This window comes from Penicillium samsonianum (genome assembly GCF_028829775.1).
Source record: "Penicillium samsonianum strain IBT 33392 chromosome Unknown utg000007l_segment0_segment0, whole genome shotgun sequence".
NCBI classification, from domain to species: domain Eukaryota; kingdom Fungi; phylum Ascomycota; class Eurotiomycetes; order Eurotiales; family Aspergillaceae; genus Penicillium; species Penicillium samsonianum.
The window spans coordinates 1,376,997-1,398,597 of record NW_026643265.1 but is presented as its reverse complement, the minus strand read 5'-3'; the positions used below and the strand labels follow the sequence as shown (position 1 = coordinate 1,398,597).

Genomic DNA, 21,601 nt, shown 5'->3' with positions numbered 1-21,601 from the left:
TTCATATAGAAGTTATAGAGTGTATAACAGGCAATTATTGGGGGCTCCCAGCAAGAACACCATGCACATCAGTGATGATCTTCCAGTGGACAACGCCGATGCCGGACCCCAACCCTATCTCTTATCTCTCGACTTCAACTTACCTGTGGACAATATTACACCTGTGGACCGCAACCCTAATTGACGGTAAATTGGCTACCGAAAAGGCCTACTGCGTACCTTAGACACCGATTGAAGCTCCCTTTTTACCAAAATCTTAGTTAATCCAACGTCACGTGCGTAGGATGTATCTTTGATCACTGAGCAGTGCTCGTTGCTCAGTGAGCACCTGGGCACTTAGGGCTGTTTAGCGATCGGCTCATCCTTCACTCGGTATTCCTAGAGTAAAGTATTAGTTAACGTATGTGGTCACAATCCTTTACTCCGTTTTTAGCCGCTTGTAAGGTTTCACATAGTATATGTAGAGTACTAGTCTGGATCGGTCTAAAATGATGCGGTTCAATATGAAGAGAGATGGGATAGGGTACTAGTAAGTAAACAGAGGAAAAATCCCACCGTCTAGACTTATAAGAGTGTCCTTTGGCAAATCACTGCATCAAAGAGAGAGGCACTTGGCTTGGTTCTACTATAATAGTGGCAGGCATCCACGGAAGGATCGATAGCAAGATGAGGTCATGAACCGTCGATTTATGTCTCTTGTCAGACTCTCTCGAGTAAGTTCGTTTAAAAAGGGAGAAACCTAACCCGCAGTGTAAGGCACGAATGGACTGCTGGAGCATGGAATTTGGCATTTTCGATATACAATCTCGAGTTTATCTGATTGCATTCTGATGTTAAGCCGAAACTTTCTCTGCTTGCTTCTCTTGTTGCTGTGTCTCTGTTGTAGGTATCGTTGGCATGTTATCTTTTCGGTTTGATGCCTGGTAAATAATAAACAAGAAAAAAAAGAAAGAGTACAGAGTATAGATTGAAACGATAATAGTAGCATGAAGCGGCAATATTGACGAAAGATAGGATAAACTACCACATAAGGAGATGCGAGAAGACAGAGCATGATCCTATAAAACACAGGATCAGTATCGCAAAATATGGGATAGCTAGGACTAGATATAGAGACGCACAAGACCGGATGATGATAGAACCCCGTCTTTTGTAACATGCGCTCTGGGAAACATGAGAGTGGTCATCCGCATTGGTGGATACCGAAGAGGGAGCAGAGGTTTCCTTGCCCATAATGAAGTTCAAAATGCAGCACAAAAGAAGGCTGTCAGAAACAGTGGGCGACCTGTGGAATCGTTAGTTAAGTGAAGTATGTGCAGGTACCTGGGCACCTCCAGGCCCCGGGCCGGGCGCTAGCATGGCTTATATAAGAGCCCCATTAAGCCTTGGAACCTTGGGAAAGAAAAGCCCCATCCATGGATCCATCCATCCATATTGATTAGGTGGATTCTTAAGAGGCGTATTAGCCAATCACAGGTCTCTGTGCGTATATCTTTCCCCTTTTTAGTTCCTAGGTTCCAACCTTGGAACCTTACAAGGAATATATACGTGAACCTTGGAATGACCTTTGGGAACTATACGGAGTAATCATTCTCGGATTGTGCCTCTGGAGGCTTTTTTGAAAGTGATATGCCAATCAGATAGACTCATAGATCCGCTTATGGACTAAGACCATTGCGGGAAAATGGGAGGATATATTGGGCAGTACTTGGGTCCTGCTCAAAGATATACTTTGTACGTAGACAGCTTTGACAACTTTCGGATCCTGATCTCTACCATAGGTCAAGCATTATGCATAGAAAGACATGAGAGAAATGAACTAGTTATTCATTTCTAGCAGAAAGTCTAACATGCAGTTGTCCATTCCATTGTTGTGTACGGCGAGATACACACTGAACAACGGGCGTTTTATTGACATACCAATTTTTCTCGTTTTCTTTCTGCTATTCGATGTTATGGTCTGGGTCTGGTTTGTTTGACTTATAATAGTACGAGATGTTATTTTAAGAGGTATTTAGTAGTCTTTATTGAACTCTTTTTTGTGTGACTCTTGAGCTACTCCTGTATATATATTTAGCTATCACTGCCACATGTGCTATCCAATCGTAATGCTGAAAACAATTTATGGAATTCACTGAATATAACAAGTTTCACAAGGACAACTTATTACTAAGCAGACTATCCCGCCAAAATTGAATCGAGTGTAATGTACAGTTGAGTTTGATGCCATAATCCTCGAGAATCTCCGCACCGTCGGAAAGCTACACCGAAATATCAACGCACATAGCTGGATTAAGCTGAAATGAGCTGATAGGGGTATATTATGCATTAGGAAGAACTATTACAATAAATACAAGACAGTACAATTATTCTACAACCCCAACTCTCCCATTCAGACCTGACCAAGGACCACTCGGTTGTTTCTCAATCCGAGACCCACCACCCCTCGACATCCCCTTCGCGTAGCGATTTTCGGAGGCCCAGGAATCCGACCCATCTCGGTTCTCCCGCCCCTCTAGCATGACCTCATCGAGGTCCTGATTGAGGGTTTTACATACATCAGCCAGGGCCTGCCGGGCGTCCTGCGCAACCTCAGTACCCAATGCGATCTTTTGCTGCACAAAGTCTCGTCCGTTGGCAGCTGCAGCATTAGAGGCAAATGCCCATGCTTCAGCAAGACCAACAACCTCATCCGTGGTCTGATCGGGGGTCTGGGCCTGCATTCGTGAGTTGAGAGCAGCAGCTGCATGCTTAAAGCGCGGCTGGCGGGCGACGGTGGGGTATTCAGGGAGTAGGTGGGATTCATCGCTTAGACGATTGAGGGCGCGGAGGGTCGTGGACTTTTCTTTCGAGAGTAAGCCAGATAAATAGGATTTCTGGAGAGCCAGTGACTTTTGACTCTTCAATAGCGGGAGCAGGTTCTCGTTTGCGTATGACAGAACGTCGATTGGGTTGGGTGGTGGAATTTCTGCTATGCCAAGTTCAATTTTGTTGGTTGATCGTGACGGAGGCTTCTGGGTCACAGTAACTGGCTGACAAGCCCTGGAGGCGGCGTCGAGGAGATCTCGCCGGGCTCGCAGATATGCAGCATATTGCTCCGTAATCTGTATCTTGCGATTCTCTAGCCCCCGCTGGGCCTCCTCGATTTCTTCTGGAGGAAGCTCTTGGAGTAGACTCTCATCTGGATCCCCTTGACCAACCAGCCGTTCCTCCACCCATTGTACTAGCTCATCCCGGGTCGTTTGTAATGCTCGCGCTTTGGCATCTGAAGTCTCGGCTCGGGGATCATGCTGTGCCTTAGCTTTTTCAAACAATTGCTTTTGGCGGTCCAATTGAGTTCTCGCGCGGACAACTGCTCTCTCGAGACTATGCACTAGTTCATCCAAGTCTGTTTCAGTGCCATTGCGCCCCGCCTCTGTATCTACCTCCGGCAACAGCATTTGCTCCCCATCATTGCCAACGTCCTCCAAGCTGCCCGCATCGCGCGTTTTAATTTCCTCGAGGTAATTCTGAAAAACCTGTAGCTTGGTATGGCGGCGTCGATCGCGTAGGAGGGCAAGGTATTCACGAAGCTCGGTGCCGGGGTCTTGCATATCAGCATCGTCAGAAGGGCGGTTCGGGGACGTCCTTTGGCGCCTTAACGAGGCGACATTTTCAGACGCCAAGGCAAACTCTTTGCGGGCCGCAACATTGGCCGCCAATGCCTTCAGATAATCCTTTCTCAGCCCAGGGAGGTCGGTAGGGATTCGTTTGACATCGGCAACACCATCGGTCGACGCACACAGGGAGAGGTGGGATTGAGTATGATCGCTTGACTGATCGTCGAATTCGATAAATGAGCGCAGATAAGACGTCAGTGCCTGGCGAATTTCAAGGGTTTCCTGGCGCGACTTGATGTAAGGAGCGAGCGGTTTCAGAATGGGTGGAATGTGGGTAGCGTCAGGGGAGCTGGGTCGGGCCATGGTTTCATTAGGCGGGGGGAGGGCTATGCAAGCTTAAATATCTGGAGAGACAAGCTGAGACCCTGACAGGTCTTGGGAAGACTTCACTGCCACAATGCACAGTGATATCGTGAGATCGAAGTTGCTTGTCCAGCTCTTTCGTGGATCACAGGCTTATGTAACATGCAGATCATCCCGGCCCCGGGAGGGCCTGACCTGCCGAAGTGGAGCCTATTGTTTGGCAGGGAAGTCCAGCATCTATGATATGTTGAGGATGACGTTCCTTTGGGGCTTATAGCAGGTTCAAGACGCCGATCAACGATGAATTGAGTCTATTATTGCTCAATTTACTGGATAGCTCCAATTGAGACATCCAATATGCCTCAAAAGGGGCCTGAGCACCATGTCTACTTTGCACAATCTACGTTCATTTGTACAATTTAAGTAGATTAGGAGATATGTATTCATGAATTGTGTCCTGAAACAGCTACCAGATAGTCCTTTCAGTGTGTCGGTTTATCCTACCTAAATATTGTAGATGTTGCTACAACAAGTCTGGAATGTCACCATGTTATCTCCAGAGCTACGATGTACATGTACATCCAGTAGATGCAGATTACGTGCACGGCCCAATCAAGCGACAAAGGATAAAACATCTCACGGCAAGAGAGAAGCCCAACTTCTCAGATTTCTCTCTTGCCTTCCTCAATTCCCTTCCCGAAAGGAGCAGACCTTTGACCCCCCCTCCATAACTGGTATGTTTCAAGAATCTCCCTGGAATTGCATCAAGGGGTGTTTTGATTCATAATTCCGGAAATCTGACTGTTACTGATTATTTATCCCAAGGCTGAAACACTTATAGTTCAGTCCTCTTGACTCACATGCCGACTGCAGGTGCGGAAAAGCAAACTTACTGTTAAGCAATATCATTAGCACATACCCGATGGCCATGGCTCCCGACTTGAGCGCTGTTTCCAACTCTAATATGGCACGGCATCGTGCAGTAACAACGGCACCTGCTATGGAATCGCAGTCTCCAACACCCCGACAACCAGTACATGGTCCTCATACTTCTGCAGTACTCCCACCCCCAGGAAGTCCACCACCTGGAACGGGGGATTATGGCATCACAAGTACCGCTCAGGGTAAGTCCACAGTGGCAGGCGTCACTTTGATGAGCTCCCGACTAACGGAACAAGGGCCATTGCGTCATCCTCAACCGCTGACGCCTTCGGATCTCCATCTAGTGCTTGAGAAAGAGCAAGAAGCGATGGTAAGTGGAATTCCAAAGCCCCAAAATATACCTACCCCTCAACCGCTGACGCATCAAAACTCTCCGCAGGTGAATCGATTGACCCGAGAGTTATCTATTCTCCGCCAGCAGACAGCATCCGTGGCATCGACAGCATCCTCCACTTCGACATTTAACGAGGCAGATGGTGCACGGGCATCACCCACCCTCAGCAGCTCAACTCCGTCTCACTCCGCGCGACGGAACCGGTCCAATTCGAGTCTCAGTTCACATACTTCAGCCAACCAGGGCCCGCAGTCTGCAAGTGTCACTGGAATTGCTCCCTCACGAGAGATACCATATCGCCCGGCAGACCATTCTCGAACAGTTCGCAGTCGCGAGCCATCGCTCACATCTCGCCGACCCTCCATCGGGTCCCTATCCTCGTTCTCCCACAATAACAGCAGCATATACCCACACCGGAACTCGGTGTCACAGACACAGCTAGGCCATTCTCCCGGAAGCTCGCTGTCACGGTTTGAGGAGGCTACACATCACAGGTTGGAGGTGGAATACATGAAGCGGGAGAACGAACAGCTCAGGAGGCGCGTGCGGGATCTGGAGCAGACTCTAAAGAGACAAAAGGAGGATTCGGCAAGTGAGGCTTCTGCCACACCGTCTGAAAGAATCATTAATGCCTGATTCAACTTCCATTCCAACCCATATCATTCTTTCGCATTGCCACCATGGAGGCAGTGCCCAACATTTTTCATTTCGGGAGGTTTGCAGGCAAACATATTCAACGAAATCCTAGTTTTCACATGTGAAATTCATTTTCCAGGCAGCTCCATTGAAAATCATGTAGTCCAATTAAAACAAACACTCAACAAAACCAGAAGCAACCAAAACGAAATTAGCTATATGAGGCGGTGCAACAGCCCCGCCATACGTCACCACGTCACCTGTGGCGCACTGGCCTTGTTAGATAAATAGTCGCATCCCACCTGGGAAATGGTGTGACGTTTAGATTTCTTTTGCAAGATTCTTCTTTTCTCTACCTAACATAATTATGTCTCACTCCACTGTCCACGTTTCTGGCATCTCGTCAACAACCTCCGAGAAGGAGGTTCGCGACTTCTTTAGCTTCTGGTACATTGTCGCGATTAACACTTTACTACTTGACAACATGCTAACTTAAACAGTGGAAAGATTGTCACCCTCTCCATCACCCCAGTCTCTGGGGAAGCCGACGCTCCAAAGTCCGCCACTGTGACCTTTGAAAAGGAGGCGTAAGCTACCCCGCACCCAGTTTCAACTTCATTTCCCGCAGCCCGCAATCAGCCCACATGAAACCTCACACTAACCCAATCCCCAAAAACAGCGCTGCGAAAACTGCCCTCCTCCTAGACCAGACCCAACTAGGCACTTCTGCCGTGCAAGTCGAATCAGCCCACAACATCGAAGACCTAGCCGGAGCCCAAGCCACCGGCGCAGGCGGCGAGACCAAGGAAGAAGAGAACCACATCGCACAAGAAGACAAGCCCCGATCGCGCATCGTCGCAGAGTACTTGGCACACGGGTACGTTGTGAGCGACAATGCGATCATGAAGGCGATCGCGCTGGACCAGAAGCACGGAGTCTCGAACCGCTTCACGTCGGCCCTCGCAAACTTCGATAAGAAGTACAATGCCACCGAGCGCGCTAAGGGTATCGATGATAGCTACCAGATCTCCAGTAAGGCGGCCACTGGCTGGCGCGGCCTGAGCTCGTACTTCGAGAAGGCTTTGGAGCACCCCTCCGGCCAGAAGCTGCGTGACTTTTATGTTCAGACCGATAAGCAGGTGCGCGATATTCACGCCGAGGCTCGTCGTCTCGCAGATCTGAAGCAGGGTAAGGGTGGTGAGGCGGAGGATGATGCTGCCCCTGCCCCTACTACTGCTGCTGAGCCCGTTGCTGCTCCTTCTCAGCCCGAGGCTGCTGCTGCGCCCTCTGAGAAGGTGTAAGGAAACCTTTGAATGAGGTCTTAACTTAATGTGGAGATGAATATTTGCGTTGGGCGTGTTTCCTTTGTGTCTATTGCTTTATTCTTTTCCTTTTTATGATGCCATGTCCATAGTTTTTTGATTTTTCTTTCTGCCTGTGTGATAACCTGATTTTCGGGCTCTTGCTACAAGCGAGCCTTTGATAGTTAGGGGTCTCCCAATAAGCCAAGCAAATGGACATAAAAGAGTGATTCCACTCCGGTGATTCAATGTATTGTTTTACTAAGTACACATAACTCAAAAGGAAGATAGTTATTTGAGCTTATTCTTCATGATATCATTATCCAAAATTCAAAAACAAGACCCTTTCAAGTACATGCAAGAAATATCCATCTCAATGTTGTTTTCCCTTGATGTACTTATCCGCCTCAATCTTCTCTAGCGGGTGTTCGGGGTTGCTCGTCAGCACATTGTCCCTAAAGTCCTCTGACGATCGCCGCGAGGTCTCGGGTACTGAGTGTTTGCCGACGTCGGTCTTGCCGGTGCCGGGGGTATCCTGCTGCTGGGCGCCGGTTTGGCGCTCCGGAGAGGGGGATTGGCGGCCGGGTAAGGGAGCAGACATTGTTGTGGATATTGTAGAATTGGATTTGATGTGCTAAAGGGGGATAAGTGTGAGTTTCTTAATTGAAGAGGGAAAATGAAGCATGAGAGGATATGGTGATCTTGATACTACTGACCTTCAATTGAGGTAGCCTTAGTGATGGATGATGTAGAGGTAGAGTATTTGTGTTTGAACAGTAAAATCCAAGAAGGAACAAGTACTCTTTTTATTCTACTCTGGGGGAAATCATCTGACGTTACCAGCTAAACCGGTCATTGGGGCTCATCATGATGACGTGTGGAGTGGCACTTGGAACAGGAACATGGCCTGTCTCCATTCTACTTCCATACAACTACCAACTTAGCATGATATTGCAACCTTTTAACTACAATAATGACATACGATGGACCCTTGTGACCGGACTGTACAATAATCTTCATTGCTAGTTGTACTATCAGGCTGTATAGCCGTTGGCCCTGACTCTAGGCGCATCTGTACTGGACTATTTCCTCAACTTCTTTGCGTTACAACTATGAGTTCTTTTAACCACCATTCTTTATCTCATGGCTAGCTAGCGCATATGGTCAATTATCCATTGCCTTTTTTTATAACATAAATACATGCGGATCTTCAAGTTGACTGCAAAAGTGAGCCGCGCCGACGTCGGGATCTGATGCTCGCCTCTGAGGCATATGACGTCATTTGTCATGTTTGTTTTGACTTCACATCTTCTTCCTGGTAGTTCTTACACTTCTAGCCAATCCCTACCCTATCTAGGATATACACTTTTATCGATTGAATATGTTGTATTTGGCTGTATTGCTTCTTCTGATAACAAAAACATATGTCGCAGTTTCATCAGAACGAGGGCGCTTTTGCCTGGCTGAATGAACTTCACTTGTAGCAATAGAAGTGGGTTTCTTTGGTGTGATCGGGCTATCATCTGTAGAAAAGAGCCCGGGGAGACCCTCAAACCGAAGCCGGCGAAGTTGGCCTCAGATACCACCAATGGAAGTGCCACAGTGGTGTCTCGCTTCAACATAGCATCTTCGCGAAGCGAAAATTGTACAGCTTGTGCCTGATTCTGGGTTGGATGACACAGTTTTGTCATCACGCCAACTTGACGGCTCAGTAGTTGAAAGCGCGCTGGAGGTAATGGAGCGTCGGCTCGGTGTACCGATCAGCCAGGTCCGTTAATTCAGTTGCAACACATTGCGTGTCATCCTCCATTTGCTGCTTGAGCTTGATACGGTGGGCTTCATCACTTGATCCTATTCCTTCCCCAAGTCCTGTTGAGTGCTGAGCCCTTCGTAGATAGCTTTCCTCGGTACAAGTCGCTAGTAAACGGGGGAGACACGACTTGATGTTCATCACCCATCCCTTCTTGATAGTCCTCCATCCACTTGAACCAACCGGCATCTTGATATCCAATCCAACCGCCATCTCCAGCTCGAGGGTGGTGAGTTTGGGGTTCATCCATATGGTTTGACAGATAATGGGCTGGTATGAATGCATCTGGCCAGTGAGCTTCAACACTCAGGGGCCTTCGGAGCTCGCACGAGGGTCAAAAGGTTGCCTCGATCACCGGGCCATCCCACGGCAACAAACCGGCCCAAAGGGCTCAAGGATGTTGCCCCGAAGATCAAAATATGTGGCCATCTTGTTGGAGGAATCGACAATTTGGACACACCGAACAAGTGCTTTCTGAAAAGGAAAACCCCGTGGATAGACTCGAAGAGTTTGCGAGAGAGAACACGAAGTAGACCATCAATCTGAGCTCGAGGCGCCATCCTGAGGTAATAGAGACAGTGTTGATATAGTGCAGTTCACGTGGACAAGATATGAGCCTCGAGGTTATGTGCCTTTTCCTAGCATTATTTGGCCCGACTTGTCCATATCGCAAAGGGTGACGGCCGCCCTTAGCGTCAGCAGCTCTGATCCCTGCCATGTTAGAGCAGAAGGGAAAGAAAGAACCGGGTGGGATTATCGCGCTCCATTGTGTTTAACAATGCAACCACGGTCACAATCCGCTAGAGAGAAGATGGAGAATGTGATCTGATCGGAAGGGTATTTATAGTCTTGCGTAATAGGTGGCGAGAACGAGATAACGATGGAATTAAAGACAAAATGAGTGAGGAAAGAAACAGTGAGATGACAGCGAGGTGGAAGCGAGGGGAAAGGAAAAAAGGGGGGAAAGAGAAAGGAGAGCTATTCAGAGGATCTAGCAAACGTGAAATTGCTTATGGCACACTCCTAGGCATAAGGATACAGCAAGAGAGATACCTACCAAGCTACGCTGTCCTTAGAATGACAGGCCTTTTGCTCCTTTTCTGGGAGGTCAGTTTTGAGTGGCTTGCTGGGTGTCCTTGTAGATACCTACATGAGTAATCTTGAAATGTTCTTGAAACAATGCGGATTCAATTCCGAGTCCACCTATGTGGCTGGTATCTACGGTACTACATATTCCAGAACTGGAATCCAACATTCGTAGATGGCTGATGTACTATATCATGAGGAAACAAGGGTGTCTTCAGGGGAATCTGTGCATCGAAGAGGATTAGAAGGGGGAAGAGGGGGAATACCCTCGATCAGAATGTCCACGGGTAGGACTTTTAAGAGTACATCAGCGAGAGCATGGCATGAAAAAGACATGACGAAAGAAACACGGAGGTACAGAGCAGATGGGACATGATCTAAATAAGCGGGAAAGACATGAAATGGGCATATGGTCTCGTGAGGAAAATGTGGAAAAGGGGAAAGAAATAGAGACTAGACGTCCGAGGCATTGGAAATTCGAAGCTTTTTGTTTGGTTTCTCAATCCATCTCGGTTATAGTCTCTTAGTTGCCGTTGGCCTGCATGCCCGCTGCGGCGGCGGCTTCTGCGTTGGCAGCGGCGACCATGGCCTTGGCGTCGGCTTCGTGGAAGACGCCTTGAATGACCTGCTGCTCTTCGGGGCCGAGAACCTTGGTCAGACTCTCGTAGAGCTGGGGCTGTTCTTGCTGAAGGCCTGGAATTGAGGTTAGCGGGTGATGTGTGCATGGGATACTCTTGTAGAGGTCACTTACTCAGCAGGACATGCTTGAACATGCCATATGGCTCCACCTTGTCCAGAGGGGTCTCCAGAAGGCTTTCCTCGTCCATATCATCATCGTCATCATCGGCGTAGGCGCCGAACTTTTGAGCCTCCTGGTTGAGGAAGTCGAGGTAAGCGGCACTCTCGTCGGGGACGTCGTCTTCCTCAAGAGCTGCTTCAACCTCGTTTTCGTCCCACTCAACATCTCCATCCCAGTCATTGTCCTCGTCGTCCTCGTCGTCCTCGTCATCGAGGGTGAAGTCGGACTCCTTGGTAGCATCCTCACGTTCTGAATAAATTTTTAGCCTCGGGGGAACACGACAGGAGATTTGGGGAAACGTACGCTTGAGAGCAGCAGGCAGGGTCTGGAAGAGTCTTGTCACACCCTGCAGTAGTCTGGGCCATCCCTGCTGGACACTGACCGGAACATCGGTAGCCTTCAGAGTAAGCAGTGAGCTGATTGCGGCAATAGACAGCTTCTTGTCGTGCACACGTCTGAAGTTGTCGATGTTAGCGAACCAAGTGCTGAAGAACTTGTTGGTCCAGCCCTTGGCCTCCATAACCTGAAGACTGAGAGCTGAGTTGTAGTAGATGGCGTTGATGACCATCTCCATCAAGTGGATGCGGTACGACTTGGTGCGTGCCTCGCCGGCGTCGATAACCCGCATAGCCATCTCAATGAACATGGGGATATACTGGTCAATGTGACCCCGAAGGTTGAGCATCAGGGTCTCAGCAAGCTTGCACCCGCAGATGCGGTCAACTCCACCAACCTTGTCGTCAGAAAAGATGTCCTGCACCATACCGACCATAGCGTCCAAGTAAGCTGGGTTCTGAACCAGCATATCAGAGCCATAAGCAACATAGTTGTCAAGGGCGGGGAGCATGTCTGCACGCAAAAAAAAGTTAATAGAAATTCCAAACCGCGTGAATTGATGTGAACCACTTACCTTCGAGATACAGCTCAGCGCCAGCCTTGAACGTCTTGTGAATCAGCTCGAAAGCTTGCCACATGGACGGGGAAATGGTCTTGGATGCGAATGTGCAGCTGTCAATGATCTCGAAAATTTCGTTGTAGAGATCTAAAATAACCAGTTAGAGCCGGACATATGCTTAATAGATTAAAAAAAACTTACCATAGAGCTTGTTCTCCAAGGTGATGCTGATGACGGGCATCAGGATGGTCTCAAGGTGCAAAAGCACGTCAGGGGTGCTCTCGAGGGTGAGAATGAGGGTGCCGATGGTCTGCAACACGCCCAGAGCGGTGATGCTCTTGTCGTCCAAGAAATCGCCGTAGCCATCTTCGTCACCACCCTTGGAGGCGTTGCGCTCCAGGAGCTCACCAACAATACGCATGTAAGTATCGCGGAGCTGCTCGCTTAGCGCCACAGCGAAGGGAGTAAGCTCGGCAGAGAAGACCTCAACAAAGTCTTCCATGACGTTGGCCAGAGCATCCACATCGACCTCATTGGCCAACTTGAGAAGCTGCTGCATAATCTGGGGGATGTTCTGCTGCATCGATGTACGGATGACATCGTGGCGGATAAGGGGCTGCAAAGCAAGGGCGGCCTCAACTCGCACGGGAAGTTCGGAATCGGTCATGGACTCGAGGATGTTTCGGTAGATAACCATGAGGTTGTTCGGGTCCTTGAAGTCGAGCTGCTCGAACTTCTCCAGGGTGTCGCAAGCACGAGCACGGAGGAAGCCGTGGGGACTGCGGAATTCGGGGAAAACATGACGGACGAAGAAGTATTCGACCTGGTCAGCAATCGGGCTCTTCTTGCCCAGGATGACGGAAGCAAGCGAGCCAATCATTCTCAAAGCGCCTTCCTTCTCCCTGGGCTGCTTCTGCTCCTCCGGCTCAGACTCATACTTGCTAACAACACTGTTCACGAATGTGAGAATCGAGAAGGTCTGCTTCTTGCGGTTCTTGGTGAGGGAAACCAGGAAGTTTGTGGCGGCAACATCAGGAGCGGACACTTCCTCATAGAAGTTCAACTTGCGGTGGAGATACTCAGATGGGTCATCTTCGAAAAGCTCAATGTCCTCGTCGGACTGGCACAAGATAGGGAAAACGAAGTGGGCGATCAGGTTGTCCATGTGTGGCTTCAAGTGGTCCCACATGGCCTTTGGCTTGACACACTCCTCCATAAAGACCAAAGTATATGAAAGTGCGGAGTTGCTGAGCCATTGAGTCTTGGACACCCATTTGTCAATCTCCGTCAGGTATCCCTTGAGAATTTCGGGGGCGAAAGTACTGATGAAGGTCTTCGCATACGGTGTGTAGTCGGGGGTAGAGGATTTCGTGATCGTGGTGGGGTTGCCATATCTGATAAACAGGCGATTCAGGTTGGCGTATGACCACTTCTTGCACTTCCACCAGTGGTTCATCTCTCTCTCCTCCTTCGAATCTGCCATTGAGCTCGCAGGGGGTGTCTTCGAGACAATGCGTAGGAATAGTGTGCACCAGTCCACAGTTGCCTGGTGGGTTTGTAGGCATGGAGAAAGCTCGAACTAAATCCGCAACAAGTCAGTATAAATGGCATAGCCACGCGCAGACTAGAATCAGGGTAACCAACGTAAATTGCGTGCTTGAAAGCCTTCACCACAATACGGAGCATCTCCGCAGCCTCCAGACTTTCCTCATCAACAAGCTTGGATCCGATGCTGAGCAGCTGGGGGAATGAATGCTCCACGATTTTATCGAACTCCTCTCTCTTCTCGCCGGCCTTAAACCTGTAGACCCGGCAGACTGCCAAAAGACACTGCAGACCCGCATAGACCGTACTGGCGTCATTGGTGCCGAGGAGCTGCAGAGTGAGATCCAAGAATCCGGGCCACTGCTCGGGGAAGTCGTTTTGGAGAATCTTCTGGAGAAGGGGAACCAGTTGATTGCGGACATTGGGAGGCGTCGAGGCCAGGGCAGGGATAAGTCTCTCCCTGAAACTGGGCTTCTCGGCTTCAGGAATTGGCGTACGCTGTGGGCTATCTTCGACGGGGGCCCATCCACGGGTAATACGGTTCTTCAGGTAAACACCAGCTATAAGAAAGAGCGGGGTCAGTAAGGGACAGAAATTCCTCCGCGAACCAATATGGACACCCAGAAACCTACCAGAGAGCTGGACTGCATTGTTCTGCTCGCCCTGCAAGATATCCAAGAGTCCATTGATAAATCCGGGTTGCGTCTCGGCCTAGATATATCAACCACGTGTGAGCCTGACGTTCGGTGCCCCGCCAGTCGATACAGCACGTACATATTTCAAATCAAGCTCCGCTTGCCGGCGAATATCCGCATTCGCGTCTAGAGTAGACTGAATGCGATCTCGGAGGGCTGTAACATCCATCGCGCAACAATCCCCCAACACCTGAAAGTCAAAAAATCTCCAAATAAATTGAGAACCCCGGGGGGAGACGCGGACCGGCGCTGATGGAAGACGGTCGAGGGGAAAGAGTCAAGGATTGAAAGGACGTGAATGTCCTAAAGAGATCGTATGGATCTTGAAGAGAAGGGGAGAGAAGTTGTTCTTCAAGAGGAGGGGGATTTTTTTCGATTTTCCCGACTCTCGGGAGGCGGTCGCCCCGCAGCTAATCAGAGGCCGCACACACGGATTTTCCAAGAACTATGAACTATGTACCTGGACATGGCTACTATGGACTTCGGTAACAGTTGGGGTTAATTTATTGCTTTCTACAAAATATTATAGAGGTTTGAATATTCATTTCATTGGAATTTGATGGGTTCATGTTCATTTCTTCGTCTTGATTACATACATTGTGGTGAATCCTCCATCAGTGGAAGAGGTTCATGACTACCCAATAGGGGCGCAGGAATTAAACCATGTACCCCCTAAGGATTGGGTATCTTCACATGTAGAGAGAGGCCGCGAAGATGACATCGCGCTTGATCAACTCCTGAGCTTTCTGCATCTTAGTGTAAAGTGTTGGGTCGCCGACCAATTTGGCCGCATTCTTCACTTCGCGACAAGTCTCGTCCAGTCGGGTGATCACCCGAACAATAGTACCCTCCATCACGTCCGTGAGGTCTGTGATGCGATTGAAAGACATTCCCTTGGCCCACTCATAAACAACTTCGGCGAGACCAAAGCGTGGCTTGCTGGCGAAGTCGTTGGAATCTTCACTGGACTGAATGACCTGGTGCAGGATCTGGAAATCATTCACCCTCTCGGCGATACGAACGATCTCCTTCATACCCTTCTCCAGACGGGGAGTGAGGGTGGGGGTGCTGTCTGTCTTCTCCTGGAACACAAACGCAGAGAGCAGTGCAACAATCTCCTCTGGTTCGTATTCAGCAAGAACGTTCTCCAGAACCAATTCGGTCAGTACCAGCTCGTCGGCGGAGTGAATCTCGCATGCCACCTTGCCCTTCAATTGTACACGAGATTGTTCGTCAACAAATCCGAGCTCCCTCAGCACGTGAATGCGCTGCTCATAATCCGGAAGTAGTTGAAGGTTTTGGTCAGACATCAGTTGCTTCAGCTCCGAGATGTTCTCTTTAACTTGCCACTCATCGTGTTGCATCTCGAACTATCCGACATTAGTACAGGGTTCAGACGAGTAGAAATAAAACACTCACGTGGTTCACAAAATCAGGGCATTGTAGACAGCTGCATGACTGGGCAATCTCTGCCTGAGCTTGTCGTTTGTCGAGGATATCGCGGATTTCCATCTCTTTGATACGTTGCCAGTCGATTTCGTCCCAGGCCGTATCGATCCAAGAGTTGGTGAACTGGCACAGTTCCCTTTCTGCCCACTTGATGGACTCTGCTTCCGAATTAGACTTTTGAGTAACTATATATGCAAAAAGAAGCAAATATGCTCTTACCTTTCTTAATGTTGAGATACCACATTGGTTTTGTGATCTTAACCTGCGTGTTTGTAACGCACTCGAGATCGGATAACGGGATCTTGCATACTCGAAGGCTCATGTCATCGACACGATTGGGGAGTGATTGGAAGTAGGGCCGGAACAGAGGCAAGAATGGAAGAATGTCAGTGGGGTGCCGCTTGCTACTCAAGGTTCCGATCTCAAGCACTTGAATACAGGGTACGGCCCCGACGACTCCGGGGGAGACACCGTCGCGCGTAATAACACCAGCAGTACGCAGCCCGTCCTATCTTTCATGTCAGCGTTTTTACCAAACACGTACTATTACAGCATGTGAACTCACTTTGCGGTACACAACCAACCTCTTCGTTGTGAAAAGACGTTTGCCGACAGGCGACGATAGCAATTCGGCGTGGAACTCAGCTGTAAGCTTTCGGTACTCCATAGCGGCGTTATGGCAGGCCAACAGATCCAGGTCACAGATCTCACATGGTGCCCGTTTGATTTTCGCAAGACTGGCCTCAGATACCTGGACTTGCTTTTCGTGTTCCGGTAAGAGAGCTTGTGTCGCGTTTTCACTGAAACTCCGCTTAATCATTTCCTCAATCTTCAGGGCTTCCACACGCAATAGATTCAGTATCATGTTGTATGTGAGACGGAATTGAGACCTGAGCTTTGTCGGGTCTCCAAGAATCATCTGTTTCAGCGACGCAGCAGATGGGGCCTCGTCCTTTCCGCTGTTTGTCACGATAACATACCCCACCGTGTCAAGGCCTCTACGACCAGCACGTCCCGCCATTTGCGTATATTCGCCGGGCAGCAGATCACGGAAGCTTTTCCCGTCGTGCTTACGGAACCCGGAGAATACCACAGTTCGGGTGGGAAGATTCAGACCCATCGCGAAGGTTTCTGTGGCGAACAGAACCTTGACGAGCGACCTAGCGAAGAGAATCTCAACAACTTCCTTCATGATGGGGAGGAGACCGCCATGGTGTACAGCAATGCCTCTGCTTAGTAGTTCACGAAGGCGAAGGATTTGCGGTAGCGTGCGGTCCTCAGGCTTCAATCTGGTGAGTGACTTCTCAATGAACATGTGTGTCAAACTCTTCTCGTTGGCATTACTGAAGTCCTGATTTGACAGTGAATCCGCGTTCTCCTCGCATCGCTTCTTAGAGAAGACGAAGACACATCCCGGCAGCAAGTCTTCTTTGCGAAGATGCGAAATAAGATGCACCCAGGTGTTTTTGTCTTGGGCTGCACTTGTACGACCACCACCACGGCCTGTGCGAGCGATGTTGCCCGTTCCTCGGTTGGAGTACTGTCCGCCGCTCTGTCCCCGGCCTCGTTGCGGGCCTCCACGCTGTGGGCCACCGCGACCACCTCTGGTATTCACTGGCTGACCGCGTCCCCGGCCCTGAGGGGCTGGTGCTTTAGCTTGCGCGGCCTGCGCCTGAGCTTCAGCCTCTTTCTTGGCTTTGGCCTTATCTTTGCCGGACAGAATATCATCCGCTTCCTTCCAGCCACTCTCAAGGAATCTTTTGTTTGAGTCTACGATCTTGTGCTTGCTCTTCCCGGCCCAGAGATAGTGCTCCAGCGGGACAGGTCGCTTATGAGTTGAAATGACATAAATGTCCTTCTTCTTAGTACGGCCCACCCAGGATGCAAACTCTCGGGTATTGGGCACAGTGGCAGAGAGAAGAATCAATGTGACATGCTCTGGAAGCATAATGATGACTTCTTCCCATACCACTCCTCGTTCGAGGTCGTTCACATAATGCACCTCGTCAAAAATGACGAATTCAACGTCGCGAATGAGATCAGCGCCTCGGTACAGCATACTTCGCAAGATCTCAGTGGTCATGATGAGACAGCTGGCTTCCGGGTTGATTTGAACATCACCAGTCAAAATACCGACATCGTCGAATTCGGTTCTGAAATCACGATATTTCTGGTTGCTCAGCGCTTTGATGGGAGACGTATAGATCGCTTTGGTCATGTGTTTAGCAGCCAAGGCGATTGCATATTCAGCCACAACTGTCTTGCCTGCCGAGGTATGAGCCGCAACAAACACCGAATCGCCATTCTCAAGGTGGTAAACAGCCTCCTTCTGGAAAGTGTCGAGCTCGAATGGCCACTCTCTGGCCATATCTGGAACCAACTCATTGAAGTTCGGAATATCCTTGTTGATGTCGACGACGTGGGCCCATTCCCTGCCTTTTTGCTTGTGAACGCCTGCAAGCAACTGGCTACGCGGCTCCAATGCCGGGAATTCAACCGGTAGCAAAGCGTCAATGTCCTCTTCATCTTCTTCGTCACTGACATCATCAAGCTCGGCCGTTGCTCCTGTATCCACATCCGCAGTTTCCTCGGGTTGATCCACTTTCAGGTCGCTTTCCTCTTGAAGAAGGGCGGTTTCGACTTCTTGGGCACCTTCGGTGGCATCTTTGGATTTGGCTTCATCGAAATCGATACCGCTATCGAAGCCAGGGGGTGTTGTCAGAAGACCTCCCTCAGTGCCAAAGTTGATGATGCGATCCAGCCCAGATTGTTTCCCGTTGCTCGATTGTTCTGTGACGTGAGCATCGGCCTCCATTGCTGCCAAGGCCTCGATAGCATCCAAGCCACCGGGAGCGAACGGGAAGAAACCTGCAGCACCTCTGACAAATTCGGCGCGGCCAGCAGGTCGGCGGAGAAGCGAGGTGGAATTCTTGGCTGTTGCGCTTGCAGCAGGAACCGTGACTTCTTGATATCCAGTAACGCGTCCTTCAAGTCCCTCTCGTGTGAACCGAGTCACCGTCCGTGTTTGTGTTGGGGCGAGCTCAAAAAGGTCTGCGTAATCTGTCGGAACGTCCCATCGTCTGCCAAAGCCGTTAAGAGCTGCCCCGCAAATGGGAGAAAACAAGATACTTACCTTTGGAGAGAATTCAACCATGTACTGCTGAATTGGTCTGATGGGGTCAGAAACTCATTTTCAAGCTCAGTTAGCAACTCTTGGGCACTCTGAGGAGCTTGCTTCCGAGCTTGGAAGTTCTCGATCTTGCCATTCTCTTCGTCTGCAAGACGAGCATCGAAGCTCGCGGGGTCGAAGTGTCTGCCTTCTAGATCTAACTTCTTCATTGTGGAATCGAGGGAGTCGGCCATGGTGTCAAGGAATGTGTCAAGGAATGTGTCAGGTAGTCAACCGGTGAGTAAATAATGTCGATGTTTGACTCGGCAGTAGCCGAACCCCACACCGAGTGTATGGATTAAGTTCTGGCGCAAACCAGGGCTCAAATTGTTCTTTGACGTAGAAAGAACAAATTGAACAGATAGAATTGATTCTGCGGGTGAGCCTGACGAATTGTTTCGAAGTGATTCCGGGCAAGATTTAGCAACACATTACTTTGGTCAATTTCGCTGAAAGACACTCGAGGCGGTATGTAGCGGCAGTATCCATGACGTCGATGCCCAGGTGTGGGGCGGTACCTACCTACAAACAGGACGCATTTAGGGCTACATATGTGATTTTGAGTTACATAGTATGAAAGAGTAGTATGTGACCCAAGAATTTAATAATCTGATTTATCTAGCCCAAGATGATATAGGGGACGTTATATATAAGACCACTTGGATTTTCTCGTTGGGTGTACTTTCTGGATGGTTTTTTTAATAAAATGAAATCTTCTCGGTGTTAACCTCCCAAAAGGATAGATAATAAACAATAGCACGGACCAGACTCTAATATGTACGATATCCATGGATACAGTGAAAAGTGTAAGCTGTACCGAGGACGGTCGTAAAAAGATGAGATCTGATACCCGAATCTAGTGTGATTGGAGGGTGTCAAACAAGAAACGGAACAGTCATAGTCCCCTCTAGGCTAGTTTTTAGTGTGGCCTAGTGGTAATATATGCTGTAATTTTCCCGGGCTAAACTCGCGATTCCAGGTGGAGATGGACAGTAGGGACCTTGTGGGCCTTGTTGATCCGATTGATATCCCCTCAGTATTTTTCAAGTCTTTTTGGGCAGAGAATTTAAACCAGAAAAATGTCGGAGCGCAAGTCAGTCGCAGTGATTGGAGGTAGGAGAGCAGGCAGTCAGCGTTGTCTGTACGCAACTGACGAGGTTCGCAGCTGGCATTTTTGGTCTCTCAATAGCCATTGCCCTGAAGGACAGAGGTAATAGAAGTGTTTCTACCAAGATATCTCATTATAATATCTGACTCGGATTGCAGACTACGAAGTGACCGTGTTCGACCGAAGCCAATACGATGCGAATGGATATGCCCCCGCAGCAGACGATGTCCAGGCGGCGTCTGTTGACCATAACAAGATTGTGAGAAGGAACCAGGGACAGTGCAAACATTATTGCTGATAAATTATCATAGTTTCGCGCATCTTATGGCAACGAACTTCATTACCAGCGCCTCGCCTTTGAGAGCCGCAAGGCGTGGGTTTCAGAAGATGAAAAGCACGGTTCCAGGCTCTTCGTCAATAGTGGAATGCTCCGTGTACAGCCATCAGATCATTTGGCCACTCTAGAAAAGGAGACTCTGGTGAATATGCAGCGCGATGGCCTACGAGACACCCAGTTTGTGAAAAGTGACCCCGCAGACTGCGATCGAGCGGACAAGTTGGGATGGAAGGACAAGATCCTTAACTTCGAGATTCCGAATTCTTCTGGGAATAGCTATGAAGCAGTCTTGGACTCTACTGCTGGATTCATACGATGCAGCAATGCCTGTGCTCATTACCAAAAAGTGGCTGCTGATAAGGGTGTCAAGTTCCATTTTGGGCCACAGGGCGCTGTAACTTCATTGACCAAGACCGCTAGTAGCCTTGAACCAGGCAAAGAAAAGATTACGGGGTTGAAGACAGAAAGTGGTGTTATTTATCATGCTGATTCTGTTATTGTCGCTGGTTAGTCCTAACTCCATCTCTCTTATTCGTTGGCTAATTTTGAGGAAGCTGGATCGTTCTCAACGCAGATCCTTCCTAACTTGAGCTACCATCTCGAATCATCCGCTGGTAGCCTGGCTACTTTCAAGATCGAGAAAAGCGATACCGAATTGTGGAACAAGTACTCTCCCGAACGGTTTCCCGTTATGACTTGGAAAAGTGTGCCTCGAGACGCTTCTGGTAAGGATACTGGAAGTATTTACGCTCTACCAAGAACCCCTGAAGGTCTAGTAAAGATTGGGTACCGTGGGATCAAGGTATTTAAGGCCTACAGTATTTGTGTTGCCCATTGATTCTAACCGGTATGTTTTTAGTGGACCAACTTCAAGCCAGCGCCGCAAGACACCCCATTCACCCAGGATGGCCAATGGTCTATCCCTCTCCCGCTAGAGGAATGCTCCGTAATACCGGAGCCGGCAATCTATTCTATCAAGCAGTTTGTCTCTATCTTCCTACCTGAATTTGACGGCACTCCGTTCTTCTCTACAAAGCTTTGCTGGTACACTGACTCGTTGGACAATTCATTTGTGGTGAGCAAGGACAGAAAATTCCACAAAACATATGAACTCACCAGAACAATAGATTGATCATGTACCGGACTATGCTGAAAGATCTGTTTTTGTTTGCACTGGAGGTAGCGGTCACGGTGCAAAGTTCTTGCCAATTCTAGGAGAGGTGGGATCCATGAATTCATACTCCGTATGACGAGACAGTTATTGACATTTTCAAAAACAGCATGCGGCAGATATTTACGAGAACGGCGATCAAAGCTCATCTTTCATGCGCGAGTTCTGGCGTTGGCGCCCGGATGTAGCCCGAAGGAATGGCCTCGAGGAGGGCCCCGGTGGACCACGCGATATTTCGCATCGCTAAATCTTCTCCGTTTGTTCACAGACACCCAATTAATCGATTTTTTTGATATCAATAGAGTACTTCCCAGGAGGAGATCTAACATCGCTACCTGATGCTCGAAGAATTTGCAATACAT

General features: G+C 49.1%; 9 protein-coding genes across 9 annotated transcripts; 3 read left to right on the top strand and 6 right to left on the bottom strand.

Annotated features, from left to right (window-relative positions):
* Nucleotides 1–2,366: 2,366 nt before the first annotated feature.
* N7471_011367 (uncharacterized protein) lies at nucleotides 2,367–3,962 on the bottom strand (the record flags this gene model as incomplete). Its single annotated transcript, XM_057284086.1, has 1 exon — nucleotides 2,367–3,962. One exon carries the CDS (start codon nucleotides 3,960–3,962, stop codon nucleotides 2,367–2,369), a length of 1,596 nt encoding a protein of 531 aa, XP_057130352.1.
* Nucleotides 3,963–4,884: 922 nt separating this feature from the next.
* Nucleotides 4,885–5,874, top strand: N7471_011366 (uncharacterized protein; the record flags this gene model as incomplete). Its single annotated transcript, XM_057284085.1, has 3 exons — nucleotides 4,885–5,086; nucleotides 5,141–5,214; nucleotides 5,284–5,874. 3 exons carry the CDS (start codon nucleotides 4,885–4,887, stop codon nucleotides 5,872–5,874), a joined length of 867 nt encoding a protein of 288 aa, XP_057130351.1.
* Nucleotides 5,875–6,241: 367 nt separating this feature from the next.
* vip1 (putative actin cytoskeleton protein (VIP1)) lies at nucleotides 6,242–7,175 on the top strand (the record flags this gene model as incomplete). The annotated part of the gene is made up of 3 exons (XM_057284084.1): nucleotides 6,242–6,321; nucleotides 6,375–6,461; nucleotides 6,554–7,175. 3 exons carry the CDS (start codon nucleotides 6,242–6,244, stop codon nucleotides 7,173–7,175), a joined length of 789 nt encoding a protein of 262 aa, XP_057130350.1.
* A 373-nt stretch (nucleotides 7,176–7,548) lies between these two features.
* N7471_011364 (uncharacterized protein) lies at nucleotides 7,549–8,044 on the bottom strand (the record flags this gene model as incomplete). The annotated part of the gene is made up of 3 exons (XM_057284083.1): nucleotides 7,549–7,809; nucleotides 7,892–7,907; nucleotides 8,016–8,044. The coding sequence occupies 3 exons, from the start codon at nucleotides 8,042–8,044 to the stop codon at nucleotides 7,549–7,551; spliced, it is 306 nt and encodes a 101-aa protein (XP_057130349.1).
* Nucleotides 8,045–8,883: 839 nt separating this feature from the next.
* N7471_011363 (uncharacterized protein) lies at nucleotides 8,884–9,231 on the bottom strand (the record flags this gene model as incomplete). The annotated part of the gene is made up of 1 exon (XM_057284082.1): nucleotides 8,884–9,231. The coding sequence occupies one exon, from the start codon at nucleotides 9,229–9,231 to the stop codon at nucleotides 8,884–8,886; it is 348 nt and encodes a 115-aa protein (XP_057130348.1).
* A 53-nt stretch (nucleotides 9,232–9,284) lies between these two features.
* On the bottom strand, nucleotides 9,285–9,545 carry N7471_011362 (uncharacterized protein; the record flags this gene model as incomplete). The annotated part of the gene is made up of 1 exon (XM_057284081.1): nucleotides 9,285–9,545. One exon carries the CDS (start codon nucleotides 9,543–9,545, stop codon nucleotides 9,285–9,287), a length of 261 nt encoding a protein of 86 aa, XP_057130347.1.
* Nucleotides 9,546–10,023: 478 nt separating this feature from the next.
* N7471_011361 (putative nonsense-mediated mRNA decay protein (Nmd5)) lies at nucleotides 10,024–14,261 on the bottom strand. Its single transcript, XM_057284080.1, has 8 exons — nucleotides 14,085–14,261; nucleotides 13,943–14,021; nucleotides 13,410–13,870; nucleotides 11,967–13,344; nucleotides 11,781–11,912; nucleotides 11,174–11,719; nucleotides 10,823–11,119; nucleotides 10,024–10,764 (listed from the first exon to the last, which is right to left on the bottom strand). Exons 1-8 carry the CDS (start codon nucleotides 14,172–14,174, stop codon nucleotides 10,595–10,597), a joined length of 3,153 nt encoding a protein of 1,050 aa, XP_057130346.1. The 5' UTR covers nucleotides 14,175–14,261; the 3' UTR covers nucleotides 10,024–10,594.
* A 284-nt stretch (nucleotides 14,262–14,545) lies between these two features.
* Nucleotides 14,546–19,027, bottom strand: N7471_011360 (SKI complex RNA helicase subunit SKI2). Its single transcript, XM_057284079.1, has 5 exons — nucleotides 18,588–19,027; nucleotides 16,020–18,534; nucleotides 15,674–15,962; nucleotides 15,425–15,612; nucleotides 14,546–15,375 (listed from the first exon to the last, which is right to left on the bottom strand). Exons 1-5 carry the CDS (start codon nucleotides 18,815–18,817, stop codon nucleotides 14,695–14,697), a joined length of 3,903 nt encoding a protein of 1,300 aa, XP_057130345.1. The 5' UTR covers nucleotides 18,818–19,027; the 3' UTR covers nucleotides 14,546–14,694.
* A 675-nt stretch (nucleotides 19,028–19,702) lies between these two features.
* Nucleotides 19,703–21,486, top strand: N7471_011359 (NAD(P)/FAD-dependent oxidoreductase; the record flags this gene model as incomplete). The annotated part of the gene is made up of 8 exons (XM_057284078.1): nucleotides 19,703–19,736; nucleotides 19,789–19,833; nucleotides 19,890–19,990; nucleotides 20,043–20,574; nucleotides 20,623–20,870; nucleotides 20,928–21,143; nucleotides 21,196–21,288; nucleotides 21,349–21,486. The coding sequence occupies 8 exons, from the start codon at nucleotides 19,703–19,705 to the stop codon at nucleotides 21,484–21,486; spliced, it is 1,407 nt and encodes a 468-aa protein (XP_057130344.1).
* Between the last annotated feature and the right edge of the window lie 115 nt (nucleotides 21,487–21,601).